This window comes from Sturnira hondurensis, unplaced genomic scaffold (assembly GCF_014824575.4).
Source record: "Sturnira hondurensis isolate 20B ecotype Veracruz unplaced genomic scaffold, ASM1482457v3 Scaffold0008196, whole genome shotgun sequence".
NCBI lineage: Eukaryota > Metazoa > Chordata > Mammalia > Chiroptera > Phyllostomidae > Sturnira > Sturnira hondurensis.
In genome coordinates this window covers 12,700,535-12,717,876 of record NW_028080827.1, presented here as the reverse complement: position 1 = coordinate 12,717,876, position 17,342 = coordinate 12,700,535, and the positions used below count along the sequence as shown (strand labels likewise).

General features: G+C 36.6%; 1 protein-coding gene and 1 long non-coding RNA gene across 10 annotated transcripts in view; one reads left to right on the top strand and one right to left on the bottom strand.

Annotated features, from left to right (window-relative positions):
- Positions 1-350: 350 nt before the first annotated feature.
- RNF111 (ring finger protein 111) overlaps positions 351-17,342 on the bottom strand; it is an 89,704-nt gene continuing 72,712 nt past the window's right edge. For 5 of the 9 annotated variants that reach the window (XM_037053998.1, XM_037053999.1, XM_037053997.1 and 2 more), the window contains 7 exons: positions 13,426-13,774; positions 11,414-11,566; positions 10,235-10,361; positions 6,202-6,294; positions 4,847-4,942; positions 3,602-3,729; positions 351-1,973 (listed from right to left, as the gene is read on the bottom strand). In XM_037053998.1, coding sequence (XP_036909893.1) covers positions 1,856-1,973; positions 3,602-3,729; positions 4,847-4,942; positions 6,202-6,294; positions 10,235-10,361; positions 11,414-11,566; positions 13,426-13,774 — 1,064 coding nt within the window. In that variant the 3' untranslated portion in view covers positions 351-1,855. The remainder of the gene's footprint in view (positions 1,974-3,601; positions 3,730-4,846; positions 4,943-6,201; positions 6,295-10,234; positions 10,362-11,413; positions 11,567-13,425; positions 13,775-17,342) is intronic. The other 4 variants (XM_037054004.1, XM_037054005.1, XM_037054002.1 and 1 more) reach the window with 3 other exon arrangements.
- Positions 3,922-17,143, top strand: LOC118992266 (uncharacterized). Its single transcript, XR_005067607.1, has 4 exons — positions 3,922-3,932; positions 6,848-6,884; positions 14,153-14,159; positions 17,094-17,143. It is a non-coding gene; the product is annotated as an uncharacterized LOC118992266 (long non-coding RNA).

Sequence of the window (17,342 nt, the reverse complement as noted above, 5' to 3'; positions counted from 1 at the left end):
TCCCCAGTAAAAGGACACATGTGAGTCACTCTCTCACTCTCTGGTCCCCCCACCCCTGCCCTCCACTTGTCTACAACTGCAGCTTAATCCAGTGTTCTTTTTAAAAATGTTATTTTATAGCCACATTTCTTGACCACAGTCCATCTTCCATCCCTATCCATACCACACTGGAGCATGTTTGATATTGACAATTACTCCAGTGTAACATTTAATACAAAAAGGTAAACAGCCAGGAGTGAATGTATACAAACACCAAATTATGCAAATGCCATCTTCAGGGAGGGCGCTGTTTTGGAATTCTGTTTAATGTAAACTGTTTTATCAAAACTAATCAGGAAACACAAAGACAATAGAAATATAAGTTATTTATTAATCAATCCACTTACAAAGCAGGTGGCTTAATGCAAGCTCATTGACATCTTCACATATGATCCATGGGAACATGTCTTCCACATACAGACAGTGATGTTACTGACTGATGCATTTGCAATCTGGGACATATTAAGCATATTTAAACAAATAAAATTAGGCTATCCTGTATATGAAAGTATCTTGGTAATATGCATCCTGAAGTGGATTAAAACTTTCTCCAAAGGAGAAATGTTAGTACGTTAACTTAACTTTATATTCTATATTACGCAGTAAATCTTAACTCTAGAAATTAAAAATTTTAAATCAGTGATCGACTCTTGGTCATGTATGAAGTGGGAGTCCAAAAACCAGCGCAACAGTAGGGTGACAGTATAATTTGTGCCTCACAGTATCTGCAGATTTACTGTTTTCAAGTTTAAAGAGAAATAAAACAAGAGACATGTAGATTCAGCTAACTTTATTTATCTTTAAACTAATAAAATCCCTAAAAATGATCCTGGGACCTTGAGGATGAATGTGTAGATGCCTGCCAGTGACTGCGGCTCTAAATCCTGACTGACTGTGTCTATAAACCGAAGTAAGCAGGTATCTCTACTATCCGTGCTTAGCAGAAGAAACAAAACACTACATGTCATCTTCAATTTCCCCAAAATTTTGTTAAATCTGCAAGTATGTACAATCCAGCTATTGAAGTCAATATTTAGTGTTCATCAGAGCTGTTTCACAGCAGCAAAAATTGAATCAGGGAAATAAGTTCTAAACGAAGTGGGAAAAAGATAAATATACTCAGAACAGCAGTCTACATGTGTAATATCAGTATCAACTCTGTGTTGTGCTGAAGGAAAAGGATACACCAAGAAAATTCCTACTGATCACTGGTGGTGTGCATACCACCTGCATCTGATTGAATATGGTTTGTACTCTGTTCCCAGTATTAAGGATGGTATTTAACTCAGAACTCCATATTGTAAATATACAGCAGCCATTTCTGTCCTAATTAAGGAATGTCTTAATACACAATATTATCATTTTCTAGAGGATCTTTATACATCAAACTAAAGTACATGATTGATTAAATTAAAGGTTAGTAATGAATAAAAAATTCATAATTCTTAAAACCTGGTACTATGTAAAAAAAAAAAAAAAGACCACAAAGTTCTACTTACTAAAGCAGCTATTCTTGCCTGCAAGTTTAGGGTCACAAGCCCATAATATGTGCAAAGAAATGCAATACAAGGAACCATGCAAAAATACAGTAAAATGATACAGGAAAAATGTCAAATCTAGAAAAAAAAAGCTTTTATAAATACATCAAAATCAACTGTATACACGAACTGTAGGTCTAGCATTAGTTGTACCATGTAGCAGAGCCAGCACTCTAAGTTCAAGGCTTCCAAGTCTGCGCAGGTAAGTCATGCCATCTTTGGTTGACTGCAGTACCGGGAGGGCGGGGAGGAGGGCGCCAGAGTTCTGAAACATGGTGTCAACTTTCACTTGGCAGCTGGGCCTCGATGTCCACTCTGCATATGGGGCACTTCTTATTGGTGATCAACCACTGGTCGACACACACTTGGTGGAAAAGGTGCATACAGGGAAGGCGCCTGCCACAGGCACACAAAACAAAGAAGCACAATTAGTTTTACGACAACTGCATGTGGCATTTATTTTTTTAAATGATACATGTTACTGTAGTGTTTTGAAGTTACTAAACATCTTCCTCTTCTGTCAAAAAAAAAAAGCCTCTCTAATAAGAGGTACACCTATATTAAACTGACATTCTAAGCAATACAATATATAAATGCCCAAGATAATTAAATGGCATAGGCATGGAACCAAATCATATAAAATCTTAAGAATTTTGGGAACAATTATACTGGCAATTTTAGTTTTGTTTCTTATACATGAGCTGCCAATACACTGGAGTTGGTAGTACGTTCCGTTATATAATCATTCTGTTATATTATAAAACCATCACATCAGTGAAGTGCTTTAATAATATTTAATTCTCTCTCAAAAACATTAGAATTTGTATTATAATATATAGCAGACATGTCATACTAATTAAGGAATGTCTTAATATGCAATACTGTTTTCCATCTAGAAGATCTTTATACATTAAACTTAAGTACATGACTCATTAAAGGTTAATCATATTGTTACATTGTTTATAACATAATAGTGTTGTCCTGGATTGTTATATTACTTAATATTGTGCTACTCTTTTAAAAGTAGGTTAGTGGAGATGTTTACTTTAGTACACTACAGTAAGCTATCAGCTAGAAATTGAGAAATAAAGAAAACTTTCCAGAAACCCAGAGTAATATTAAATCTACGAGCAACAGTGGGAGAAAAGTCGCTGACTCAGGTGCCCACTTCTACTTCTACCCACTGCTAAGAGCTGTCGTACATTTTCAGACCTCATAACTTTTGTAAAAAGAGCAACAAAAAGTTCTTGTGATTATTTCTTAAACAGTATTGTCAATAATGTAAAAACAATTATCTTCCATATTTATAAATCTCTGCTGAAAAAAGTGTTTAAAAAACTTATATGTGGAATGACAGACAACTGCTTATACATATTTTCTCTCTAGCCAACTGAAGAAAAATGATAAAGTTACCATATGGTTCTGTTACATGTTATAAAGCCTGTTTCCCATGGATTATATTACATAAGAAAAAACACAGTAGGAACAAAACAATTACTTAAAGCATTTTAATAAGAATATGCCTAAAATTAATATTGGGTTAATATCATATCATCTCCTAAATCACAAGGTTGCAAGAAGAAAGTAGTCCTACAGGTTTAAAGGAAACTTTAGGACAAAAGTAATTTATAAAGATTCTGTAAAACAAACTGCATACAGCTAATCTGGATCTCTCCCACTCTATTTAAGCTTCGGAGAATACATTAATAGAACTATCTTGGCCTCAGAGCCTCGCAAATTCTCCTTTCTGTGAGACTTGTAAAAGAAGCTGTTCACTGCAGAATTTCCATGGCCAACTCTTGGACTAGCTCCCAAAAGGGCAATATATTTCCTATCCCTTTGTTGGTAATACAGAGACTTTAACCTTTTTATTCTTTCATTCACTGTAAGACAGAAATTCTAGATGTCAGAGACTGGTAACAGGGTGTGCCAGAGGTGATCTTTATTTAGTTTCTAGTCTACTTTTAAATAAAACCTCCTGTACAGTTTTGACAATGGATTTTAGATAATTAGCATCTAGTTACCTCACATCTTCACCTTCCTCTAAAATAGATAAACAGATAGTACACTTTTCCTCTGTGTCTTCCTCAGTACCTTCTTCCCCATCTTGTTTGCAGTGCAGTTTCCTCTGTGAGAACCAATCAGTTGTTACCTTATTAGTAGAGATGACATTATTGAACAACTGAGTAAAGTCTGTGTGTATTTGAAAAACAAAATAAAACAAAACCACACATTCACCCACAATTTATTTCCCAGGTACAACCGTCATGAATTCATGGATGAATTAAGTGGCTATCATCAACTAAGTGTTCTTTTAAGACCCTTAAATAATCAGCATCAAAAACAAAGTTGAAGGTAACAAATCATTAGTTTGAAATCTATTATTTTTAATCCACAATAAGGATGATACACAATATAAATTCCATTTCTGTCCTATCATGAGCATAGCTAAAGAAACTTTATTTTACTAATAAATATTTTTAAAAACCACCAAATTGGAGCTCCAATGGCACAATCTAAGGTTAGAATGCAGTACATATACAAAAACCACCCAAATTAATTAATGCTAATTAATTTTGTGTATTTAAGTAGTATTGAGCTTAGACTTAAAAGGACTTAAAAGGACTTAAATTTAGCAGTATTACTTCATGAATGCTTTCAGAAAAACAGGTGAAAAATACAAAGAACGATATATTTATTATTGTCTAGAGCACAGAGCATTGTTTGTTGAAAGAACCTTATTTAACAGGTCTACTCCATCACTTCTAGACACAATACTACACAAGAAATTGGGGGTAGAATATAAGAAAAGTCTATCAACTAAATGTCCATCAAAGTAAGTGGTTAGTTGAGCCATGGCACTGCCATATGACGGAATTCTGTATATGCTATTAAAGAAAGAATATGGGTGATCTGTGAGTGAAGATAGAGAATGAAAATAAAATGTGCCATACTGTGTGCATATCTTCCCCTTTGTGATATTCTTGAAAGTGGAAAGAAAAATGCACATTATTATAAATGCATAAAAATATTTGAGGATTACCTAAAAAATCCTTAACCATTTTTCTTCTGAGAAGGAAGACTGGGGTCAGTCAGCAGGCTAAGAAGCTTCATTGTATATATTTTTATATTTTGAATTTTTAAAATTATATTCATATACAATTCTAATAATAAATAATATAGTTACTATACTGCACAAACCAAAAGGTCCATATTAAATTTTATGCATTTTAATAGTCATGTAGACATTTCACAGAATAAATTCTTACCTTTTTGTATTTATGTGGATATGTACATCTTTCGATTGTTCCCTGGGATGCTCCACGATTGACATTTCCTAATCTTTCTTCCAAATGAATCAGTTCCTGAAGGTGAAGAATAACTAGTATTAAAAGCCAAGACGATTATTCCTAGGACAGCACTGTCAATATTGCAAAAGAAATCAAGTTCCATATTTATAAACCTGCAATGTAAATACAGTGTTTAAAAAGCCAGAGACAGTAAAGCACATGATTGCATATAATTCTTTTCTCAGCCAATTAGAAGTGGTATGAGAAAGTTGTTCTTACAGATCAGGGCGCCACATCCCCAACCGAGCACTACGTAAGGCAGTGTGTGTGCATGTGGAAAAAGAAATCATTATGGCAAAACAGGGACACAAATCAAACAACAGTTCTAAGTCTCACTGACTCCGACTTACAAACTGACGTGAAGATACAAACTAAAACTTTAAATCGCATTCAGTGTGATTTAAAATGACCTGTTCTTCCTGAAAATTCAAGAAGATATTTAGCTACAAATGAAATTACTTTATCTCCAGCAAAATTTTTCTAAAAATTAAGCTTAGTCAAAAGCATTAAGGTTGCCCCCCAACATTTAATAGTATGGTTCTTCATTTGATATTTAGATTGATTTAATAAATTTCTACATTTCTTTATATTAAATTATTTTCATTGATTCTTCTTGAAATCCCTGGGTCATTTTTTTAAAAAAATTTATTTCCTTTTTTAAAAAGATTTTGTTTATTGTCAAAAAAGGGGGAAAGGAGAAAGAGAAACATTGCTGTGTGACTGCCTGGTTGCCTCTCACAGACCCCCAACTGGGGACCTGGCCCACAACACAAGAATGTGCCCTGACTGGGAATCAAACCCAAAACCTTTTGGTTTGCAGGTCAGTGCTCAATCCACTCAGCCACACCAGCCAGCGCCCTTGGGTAACTTGTGATACTAAGATTAATATTGCTGCCCTGGCTGGTGTGACTCAGTGGATGAGTGCCAGTCTGTCATCCAAAGTGTCGCTGGATCAACTCCCAGTCAGGGCACATGCCTACGTTGCAGGCCAGGTCCCCGTGGAGAGTGCACAAGAGGCAACCACACAGTGCTATTTATCTCCCTCCCTTTCTCTCACTCTGAAAAAATTAAATAAAATCTTTAAAAAAAGATTAATACTGCTTATAAACATTTCTATAATAGCCCCTAAAAGCAGTATCAAAAATTCAGACATTTTATTGCCTTCTGATCCCCAGTCGCTGCAGCAACCCTATGTAATTGTATTAATAATACACATATTCTCTCTGTGCATTAAAGGTACTGTGATGCATATCTTCATTAATTTTATTACATACCTCAAAATTGCCCCTGAAAGGACCTCTGAATGATGTTCCATCCAATCCTGATGAAATGTAACGGATATGAGGGTAACCTGCCATGTCAGGAACCTATTTTAACAGAAGAGATAAGTTAAACCAATTTAGCACAGGCTCAAGTTCTACTGTTAACACTGAATAATAGAGCCAATTTTCTCTATTCAGCTCCTCACAAAACTCAACTTCAGTAAGTCTCTATAACTCCAACTAAGCATTCTGTAACAGGGTTAGGTTCCTTTTCAAGTATAATCTTTTATTTAACAGATCTTAAAGTGTAGTCAGATGAAAAAGAAAGAAATAGCTGCTGCATGAGGTAACAGGTTTCTTATACTTGCTTTTCTTTTGCACAAAGAATCCTAAGTACAGCCCTGGCTGGTGTAGCTCAGTGGATTGAGCACGGGACTGTGAACCAAAGGACCGAGGTTTGAGTCCTCCTCAGGGCACATGCCTGGGTTGCAGGCCAGTTCCTGGCAGGGGACACACCAGAGGCAACCATACATTGGTATTTCTCTCCCTTTCTCCTTCCCTTCCCCTCTAAAGATAAATAAATAAAATCTTTAAAAAATAAAAGACTGGCCCTGGCTGGTGTAGCTCAGTGGATTGAGCACGGGCCTGTGAAGCAAAGGGTCACTGGTTCATTCCCAGTCAGGGCACATGCCTGGGTTGCAGGCCAGATCCCCAGTAGGGGACACATGAAACGCAACCACACATTGATGTTTCTCTCCCTCTCTTTCTCCTTCCCTTCCCCTCTCTCTAAAAATAAAATATTTTTTAAAAAAGACTGATAGTAAGCTAAATGTATTAAGAGTCAAATTTTCTTCTTTATATTTTGACATTTTGTTTATTTAGTTTTAGAGAGATGTGTAAGTGAAGGAAAAAGAGAGGGAGAGAAACATCAACAGATCTCACTCCCCCAACAGGGACCTGGCCCACAACCCAGACATGTGTCCTGACGGGGAATCGAACCACCAACCTTTTAACTTCATGGGACGATGCCGATCCCACTGAGCCACGCCAGTCAGGGCAAGAGTAAAATTTTTGTAAGATCTTCTCAATCTCAGAGAGCTTTATCAAACAGTATTAAGCAACAGAAATGGATAAAATTTTCCAACAAAACTTAACTTCAAGATGAAAGTTTCATTTCCCATCCTCTAATTCCCTAAATAGTCAAAAGTAGCCCTACTCTATTTTTTGTTTGGTTCTGTTAGAGAAAGTTTTAAGAGTATTTTGTAATTTTCTGTTAGGTGTGGTCAATCCTCATTATTCACAGATCCCTCACTGGTGAATTCGCCTACTTGATAAAACGTACTTCTGACTCCCAACCCAGTACCGGTGCTCTCATAACCACTTGTGGACAAGCACAAAGCAGCAAAAAATGGGGGATGCCCAACGCGTGTGGCCCCAGCTGAGGCAGAACATGGCTCTGCCTTCTTGTTTCAGCTCTAATAGTAACAACAAGTGTCTTTTCGGTGATCTGTTTAGTATCATGTTGTTCACATTTTTGTGCTTTTCATCGGTGATTTTATTGTTTAAAATGGGCCCCAAGCATACTGCTTAAGTGGTGGCTATTGCTCTTAAGTGCAAGAAGGCTGGGATGTGCCTTATTAAAAAAATAAATGTAGATAAGCTTCATTTACGTGTGAGTTATGGTGTTGTTGGCTGTGAGTTCAATGTTAATGAGTCAACAATATACATCAGATAAAGTACCTTTAAACAGAAATATACATTAAAACAAGGTTGATATGTTTGTGACCAGAGGCTTGCTGTAGTCTAACTCTGGGAAAAATGATTCAGTATTCACTGAACATTTGCAGCCACTTCACAGAAGATAACTACTGTGAATAGCGGGTTGACTCTATTAGGAGAGCGAAGATTCTAGGATAGAGCACCATTTTTCCATCTTTATATATAATTCTCCAAAATTATTTTCAAATCAACCTCCAGTGAATCACAGCAAACTTCTAAACAGTTTTATAGCTTTAAAAGACATATAATGGTAAAGAATTTAAAATAAGTAATAACTTTTAACCTTCAAAATCGCCTATTATATAAATATCTCCAACTTTCCTTATAATCCAGATCAATATTGCTCAGCTCTGGGCAGATAACCCAACCCCCTACACATCTCCGAGGAAATGAAAAAATCAGAAAGGAACTCCTGCCCCCAAATTATATATGCCTTCACCTCCCTGTAAACCCTCCCAAGGCTACTTTCTCTGGCTTTTATGGATGAACTTCCTCTCTTCTATTCAAAATTCATCTTTTATCACCTGATCCCTTCTCCTGTTTCTCCAGCCTGGGTATTCCACCCCTCTCTTCAGTATTTCCAAACAAGTCCTCTCTAATGTTGTTGCCTTAAATCTAAAAAAAAACTTCAAGTTTCTCTAAACCTTCCTTAACTCCTTAATCCTGGAGTAATTTTCAGCCATACCGCCCACCTCCCCTTCACAGCCAAGCTCGTCTTCAAGCACCTGACACCCGAGTCCTCGCATTCTCTCCTTACTGTGATCTAAGGAGCACCCCATCTCCATCCCTCACCATCGCTAAAACCACCCTGACAAAAGTCACCAATAACGACTCCAGTGCCAAATAAATGCATTCCACATTTTTCAAACTTCGTTTTTTGGGGTAAGACACTACTGACTATATTATTTTGACATTATTCTACCTTTGTTTTTCCTTAAATTCTCCAGCCAGTTCTCAAAATCCTTTGTTTAAGTACAGCATTATCATTCCCCAAGGGTTTTTCCAATCTCTTGTCTACACATTTTTCCTTGAAACCTAATCCTCTGCAGAGATTCATATATTATGACAGATACGTGACACGTACACAGCATACGTGGGCAGAGCACATCATCTCTTCCTGAGGCATCCGTTTGTGGTTTGAAGCCCGAACCATAAACTTAACTTCCTATTGGACATTCCATCTTGATACACACAGCTATCTCAGATTCAGTATGTCGGAAACCTAACTCACCTAACCCCTCCTTAAACCATCATCTAATCTTCCCAGTTTAGTGAACAGCACAACTACACACCTAATAACCCAAGCTAGGAATCGCAAAGCCATCCTAAATAACACTCACACATGCCCCAGCATGTTTATGGCAACCGCCATTGCCTTTGCTCAGGAATTTATCAACATTACCTCTTCCATTATAATGTGTTAACTAGTTTCTTCCGCCCACCCCGAAACTGATTTTCCACACAATTGAGGAGGTGGTCTTTCTAAGTACCATCTGACTAAATCACTCTCAAACAGAAATACAATAGAGACCTTTCCTTTTCAATGGTTCATGAACTGTGGTTTCTTGGCAACATTATTTCATATCGCTAAGTTACCTTCACCCTTAAGATCTAGAAATTCCGACTTACTTGGGAGTTCCTGCACTTACTCTATCTGACAGCTCTTTACACGCCATAGCCACTGTAAGAGCATCACTCTCAATTCCAAAGCCTCAGAACTCACGTGCATAACGGGGTGCTGCCGAAACGTTCCCTCCAGTGTCTCTACTGCCACCAGACCAAACTACTCCCTCCTCTGTGCCACTTTCATAACTAGTATGTTTTATGAATAGCAAACAACATATTTTTGCTAAATTTGTTCTTTAGAATTCAAACTGGTATCAACAAAATCTGAATCTGTTCAAATCAGATACAGAGAATTAATATGGCCCTTTTGTAGCTCAGAGAATACAATATGAATGCATCAGAACAGATGACTTCCCACTGTGAACAACAAACCACGTGTCCTAGTGATGGTGGGCCAAGATTGTCATCTTGGTATACAAGAAAAAACTGCCATTTTTTAGAAGGAGAAGAGTTTTACAATACATACAGCTATTAATATATCCAGTACCTTTTTCTAGCACAATGTCCTGTAACAATCCTCAAATTCTACAGACACAACAACCAATACATTGAAAATACTTCCAATAAATATTTCACTTAGAAAAAGAGAAATGCTTTAAGAAGAAAAATACATCCAAATTTTGGAAGTTTTTTATTTTACCATTAAAGGAAGTGCTCCTAATTGGAGGTGATGAAGTCGAGGTGGTGCATGGTAATGGGCCAAGTGAGGGTGCAAAGCTCCAGGTGTGTAAGTAGCTGCGGTCACTCCAGCTTCAATTCCCAGCTCCCTGACAAAGAAATGATTCTAGTTTAACTTTCAGCCACCCTTGCAGTGTCTTTATTATCAAAAGAAATGAAGGAGTACCATTTACATTTTTAAAAGTACTCTAACATTTCTTAATAGATGTAAGTTGAGAAACAATAATTTAGCCAAAGATTTAACTAATAATTTCAAATTCATTGAAGAAATTAAAACCCTAAAATCCAATTTTGTAACCATGAGGCCCAAAGCAATTTGCACATAGCTTCACATCTTACAAAAGAAGGAAATACAGTTGACCCTTGAACAGCATGGGCGAGAACTGCATGAGTCTACACCCATTGTCAAGGGTCAACTGCACACTGAATTGCTCGAAGGTCCCTTCCAATCTAAAGTCGGATTCTACTTTAGCACACAAAACAGTTCACTTTTTTGGTTTGCATGAATGTCACAGATGTTCCCGCATTTGTTAGATAGTGTCTCTGGGTTGTTGGCCTCAAAGATAATTAGAAAAGCTAAGACTTTTATACTTTATAAAGCAAGGGCATACAAAATTTTAGAGACAGTAGAATTGGTAAATGCCAAATCTTGATTTATTCTCATTTTATATTGTGCCTCAAAAGTCCTGTGGGTCAGGATCTCAATGCACTGCCTATAGACAACAGATTCAGAAAGAAAATTAATGCAAATCTGCTTCCATTCTTTTAGGAAAAGACCAGAAGCCTAGGAGGCTGGGTTTCCCTTGTCAGGAGTAGGGGTTCTAAGGCAAATTTGAGTACAAAGGTGGATAAAGAACTTGTGAAAAACAGGATCCCCTTAGGGAGTTCATTCTGATGGTAGACAACCCCGAAAAACAAAGCAAAACAGAAAAGCTCTACTGAGGTTTGACACGGTTTCCTGACCCAGAACTGATGCTCCTACACTTTCATCTCCAGGTCTCTCTAACTCACCCACTCAAAGCTAAGCTGCAGTGCAGTTTCTCCCCACCAGCATTCTGTATGGCATTCCACTACAAAGCATCTCTTCTCAGTTTTTACCACAAGCTGCTGAGCAGAACTTTAAAATAAACAAGATACTGACCAGGCAGACCTCTCTGGAGCCTGTCGAGGATGTGAGGACATAGTCTGAGGCACATGAATATGATGCCCATGACCATAGTTTGGGTGCATCCTATGTGGATGGGGTGGGGGGCGTTCATGTGCCCGCCTGGAAACACAGAACACAAAAAGACCACTGGAAATAATTGAATAATTGGTTATTTCTTAATGTAGGAAACAATCTGGTATTAATATTACAAACATCTACAGATCAGTCAAAAATTAACTCCATAACTATTAATTTTTTAAAAGTCACATAAAATTAATAATTAATAATACATCAGGAAACCATAATCTGCAAATTTCTCACTGCCCATTTATTACAATGCCTCTGATTCAAATATCACCCAAGGAAAAAGGCAATTTTAACATTACTTTGTATACCTTCTTTACAGTATTTTGAATAATAGCAACTGAATAAAAATAAAATTTAAAAAATCAAATAACCCAGTGAATACTGCAGACACAAATAAGTTATTTTATGTACACATTTAGGCAGATAATGGAGGTTATTTTGTTTGCTTCACTCTTTATATCGTAACATTCATCCATTTTAATGGATAAAACTTTTAGGAGAAAAACACTTTAACTTTGTTCACTTTTTTTCAAACACATGCAAAGTACATGTTAATATCATCTGAGTTAAGATCTGAGAAAGTGTTAGCAGCTCCATTCAGGGTCTTTATTCTGCACCCCAGATTACTACATTTTCTCTTTGTAGTCTTAAATCAGTCAAATTTACAAATGTAAATGGTCATAAAGTTTTAAATTTTTTTTTTAAAGTTTCAGGTAGTCATTTTTATTTTCTATTAGTTTTTAACATGTCTACAGAGTTTGCATTTTTAATCTTATTGATTAGAGAAAGTAATTTTCTAGATACTAGAAGACCTGAATGCTACATTGGCAACTTTCTACAGAAGGGTTACTATACTAGAACTGCAAAAGCTGCCAGATATTCTGGATATAATCTTAAATTATATAACTAAAGGAAACAGCTACACAAGTACTAGGTCATTAAGTATATCGATAGTTTTGCAAACACATTCTGTAGGGACCAAGTAGCACATGCTGCTGGCTCTATAGGCCACCTGGTCTCTGTTGTAACTACTTAATTTAGTCTTTGTAATGTGAAAAAAGCCATAGACAATACATAAACAAACAAGTGTAGCTGTTTTCCTATAAAACTTTATTTACAAAACCAGGTAGGCAGCCCTGGCCAAGTAATGCAGTGGTTAGCACACCGTTCCATACGCCAAGGTTGAGGGTTCGATCTCTGGTCAGGGCACGTATAAGAAATCAACCAATGAATGTATAAATAAGTAGAACAACAAACTGATGTCTCTCTCCCCCTCCCCCTCACTAAAATAAACAAATAATAAATATATTTAAAAAATAGTAGGTAGAATTACACCAAGAGTTTACTGCCCTAAATTAGAAAATCAGATCCAGAATTTGCAAAACAAAAAGTTAGAGTATAATCTTTCCATGTTTGTGGATTGCAATATTTTAATATTTAAAGTTATAAATATACTAAAGACTAGTTTTTCAATATCAAATATACTAAAGACTAGTTTTTCAATATCAATCGCCAAAAATGCTACTGATACTCTTCTTCCTTCTGATTGGTAACATACAATAAATCAAATTACGTCTACCATCACTTTATACCTTGTTCCCCAGGATCATTAATTCTACATCTTCCTTTACCATAGAATAGTAAAGAAACAAACAAGGGATTGGTTTGCAAAAATAAATGACCCTGCATCCTATCCTGACAATGGTTTGATTCATTAAATAATCTGATATAAAACAATTTTGTCAACACCTACAACTCAGGTAAGAGGAAGATTATAGTTAGCAAGGGATTCATTTCCTAGTGAACTGAGAATTTAATATAGTTCTACCACTTCTACAGATTTCGTAATTTTAAAGACCAGTAGAGACAGAAACAACATGAATATAGTGTGATTATCGTTTTAAAAACATAAAACCTACGTTGGGTGCTGCATCATCCTCCTCCTTTGCACTTCCATCCTCTGCATCACCTCATGAGGATGCAGCCTCTGCGCTGGAGGTGCTGTGGCTGGAATATGGTGTGAAATGGGCTGGTGTGAGGGAGGAAGATGCTGAGGGATTGGTGCAGCTGTGCTGGCTAAATGAGTTGGGGGTGGAGGGGCCACCGGGTGAGATGTTGCATGAGAAGACATTTGAGAATGAAAAGCATGGACAGGATGAGGAATAACATAATCCACTTGGGGTGGAGGCTGAGTCTGAGGAGGAGGGTTTCCATGGGAGTGGGGGCAAGCCGAGGCTTGATGATGAAGTGGTCTTGTCAAAGAAGCATCTGTAGAGAAAAACACAGGCCCCATGCAGTTGAGTATATATTGCTATTATACATTACTGTTGGATTAAATAAGTATATTAGCATGTACTTAATTTTTATGAACACTTTATCAAGTCTGTTCAATTCTGCTCTGCATCCTGCTTTCTCTGAATAATCTTCAGTATCTTCTCATGTCGATATTTACATCTTTACTTCAGTCACAGCCTCACAATATTCTACTATAGGAATGTGCCAACATTTATTGAAGAAATCTCCACTGATAAAAATTAGAAGCTAGGTAAAACTAAGAAGTATGAGAAAACCATGGAATTTATAACAATATTATATCACCCTGGCCAGGTAGTTTAGTTGGTTGGAGCATCATCCTGATATGCCAAGGTTGTGGGTTCAATCCCTGGTCAGGGCACACACAAGAATGAAACAATGACAGCATAAATAAGTAGAAGTAACCAATTGATGTATCTCTCTCCCTTCCTCTAAAATAAATAATGTATCAAAAATAATAATAACGTACCAGTATTGGTTATTTTATCAAATGAACTACATGATGTGAGATATTAATAACAGGGAAAATTAGATGTAGGGTATACAGGAACTCTCTGAGCTATCACCTTAAGCTTTCTCTAAATCCAAAACTGTTCTAAAAACTAAAGTTTAGCCCTGGCTAGTGTGGCTCAGTGGATTGAGCTCCAGCTTGCAAACCAAAAAAAAGCTGCTTGTTTGACTCCTGGTCAGCACACAAGTCTGCGTTGCAGGCCAGGTCCCCAGTAGGGACCATGCGAGAGGCAACTAATCTATGTTATCTCTTGCACATCAATGTTTCTCTCCCTCTCAATAAATCCTTAAAAAATAAGATAAGGTCTGACAGTTTTGACAAAATAAAAGCAACCCGAATGCTGCATTAAACATCTGAGTGTATGATCCATCTTGTGCTCACACTGTTTCATATACCCACATGCACACACACACTACAGTAATTATGGACAATTATTGTAACATAAATTCCTATAAGTAGTTCTGAGTCTAAGAGAATAATCAGATACCAGTTGACAAAACACCCTTCCCAAAAGGTTATTGTAATTAGTATTTCCATTAACAGTATATGAGAATAACTGATTACACCTACACTATCACTAAATTTTTAAAATGCACATCTGAGAAAAATCCTGTATTTATTGACCATTTCTATTCTTCCAAAATTACCGATTCGTATTCCTAGCCTACTGTTCACCTTTTTGTTAATTTGTAACTATTCTTTGTATACACAAGGCATAAACATTTTCTCAAATTGTCTTTTGTTAATTATAATCATTCACAAGTTTTTTTTTGCTTTTGTGTAGTCAAATGTATAAATTATATATTTCTAAATACATAAACCCTGTTTTCCTTTATGGTTTACTGGTACAGAACACTACAGAAGGGTAGGGAACTTGCGAGTCCTTCTGGGCAAGACTACAAAGATACTCTTTAATTGCTGCTCATCCCTTTCCCTGCCCCACGCCATTTTTCCTGTGCTACATTAAGAAAGTGAAGAGGCCCTGGCTGGTGTAACTCAGTGGACTGAGCGCAGGCCTGCGAGCCAGACAATCATGGTTCAATTCCCAGTCAGGGCACATGCTTGGGTTACAGGCCAGTTCCCTGCAGGGGCCAGTTCCCTGCAGGGGATGCACGAGAAGCAACCATACACTGATGTTTCCTTCCCCTCTCCTTCCTTTCCCCTCTAAAGATAAATAAATAAAATACTAAAAAAAAAATCCTTAAAAAAAAAAAAGAAACAGTAACTTTAAAAAAAGAAGAAATAAAAAAAAATGAAGAGATGTACTTGCAGGGCACATGTCATGGAAATCAGCACTGTATAAAGATAATCTCCCCCATTTCTTCACTCTGAATCTTTGTGTTACACAGTGACTGATGCAAGTCCCTCTGAAGAATGTATCTCTCTTACTCGGAGAGATACACGTCTGTTTGAGGTCTAAAAAGACGGTTGCCTCCTCTTTGGATTTCACTGTGAATCTCACTTTAGTTGGGAGATTTTCTCAGTAGTCTGATACAAAGCTTTGGCCACTCTTCGTTTCATGACAGACTTTCCTTCATTCTCTAACTGTTGATTCGGTCAGCAGGTAAGCACAAACACTAGTTTAACCCTATTTTCAAAGGAAACCTTGATACCAAACATTTCAAGAAAACTTTCACTAGCTCAACATGGTTGTGAGACAAATTTTTTAACTTTTCCCCCTAAAAGCTATGTTTTCAAATCAATGCTTTATTCTAAGTCACAGAGCACTTTTTTCAGTTTCATTTCAAAGTTTTCTATTTCTATAATCATTATGGAATAAACAATGCTCACAAATATTACAAAATTTTAAAGTTTTGTTTCAGAATAAATTTAAGTTTAACTCTTCAGCAATCATTTTATTTTCATCTTTATTGAGATATACTTAATAAATACAACTGTATATATTTAAAGCGTACAATATGATTTGACACGTATACTTTGTGAAATAACTGTAACAATCAGGTTAATTACACACATCCATCACCTCACACAGTTGCCTTCTTTCTGTGTGTGGTGAGAACATAAATCATCGTTAGAACTCACTGTTTATCTATCCAAAACAGATTGCTAAACACTGTAGGAAAATGACATTCTGCATTCCCATAGACAATTTCCCTTCCTTCTCTATTTTATGTGTTCTTACCAGTTAAAAAAGAACAGTTCTTGATATTACTTCCTAAAAGTTCAATATATTACTTTGACCCAACAATCTCATTCCTAGAGATGAAGTTATCCTACAGAGAGACTGAAAAACTATAAACAATTTAAATGTCCATCAACAAAGGACTGATTTAATATACAATGGAATATTATAAAGATATTAAAAACAATGAGCTAAATTTTATGTGTTAATACGGGAAAATCTTCTTTTCTAAAGATTTTATTTATTTATCTTTAGAGGAGAAGAGAAGGAGAGAGGGAGAGAAACATCGATCTATGGTTGCCCCTCGTGTGTCCCCTGCTGGGAGTTGGCCTACAACCCAGGCATGTTCCCTGACTGGGAATTGAACTGAGATACTCTGGTTCGCAGGCCCACACTCAATCCACTGAGCCACACCAGCCAGGGCTAAAACGGGAAAATCTTGATGCATTGTTAAATTTAAAATCATCGACAGATCAAAAAGCAAGAGGCAAAATATGTTTAATATGATCCCATTTTATATATGTGGCCCTGGCTGGTGTAGTTCAGTGGACTGAGCACCAGCCTGCAAACGGAAAGGTCGCCAGTTTGATTCTCAGTCAGGGCACATGTCTGGGTTGCAGGCCAGGTTCCCAGTTGGGGGCGTGTAAGAAGCAACAGATCCATGTGTCCCTTGCGAATTGATGTTTGTCTTTCTTCCTCCCTCTCCTGCCTCTAAATATGTTTGTGTAAAGTGTATATATACAGACACACGCATTTACACATACATATATGCACATACACATACTTCTGTGTATAAAAATAAAGTTTCTAACAGGTTTTATAATAAGCTATAAATACTTCCTACCTCTGATGTATTAAGATTAGTGGGA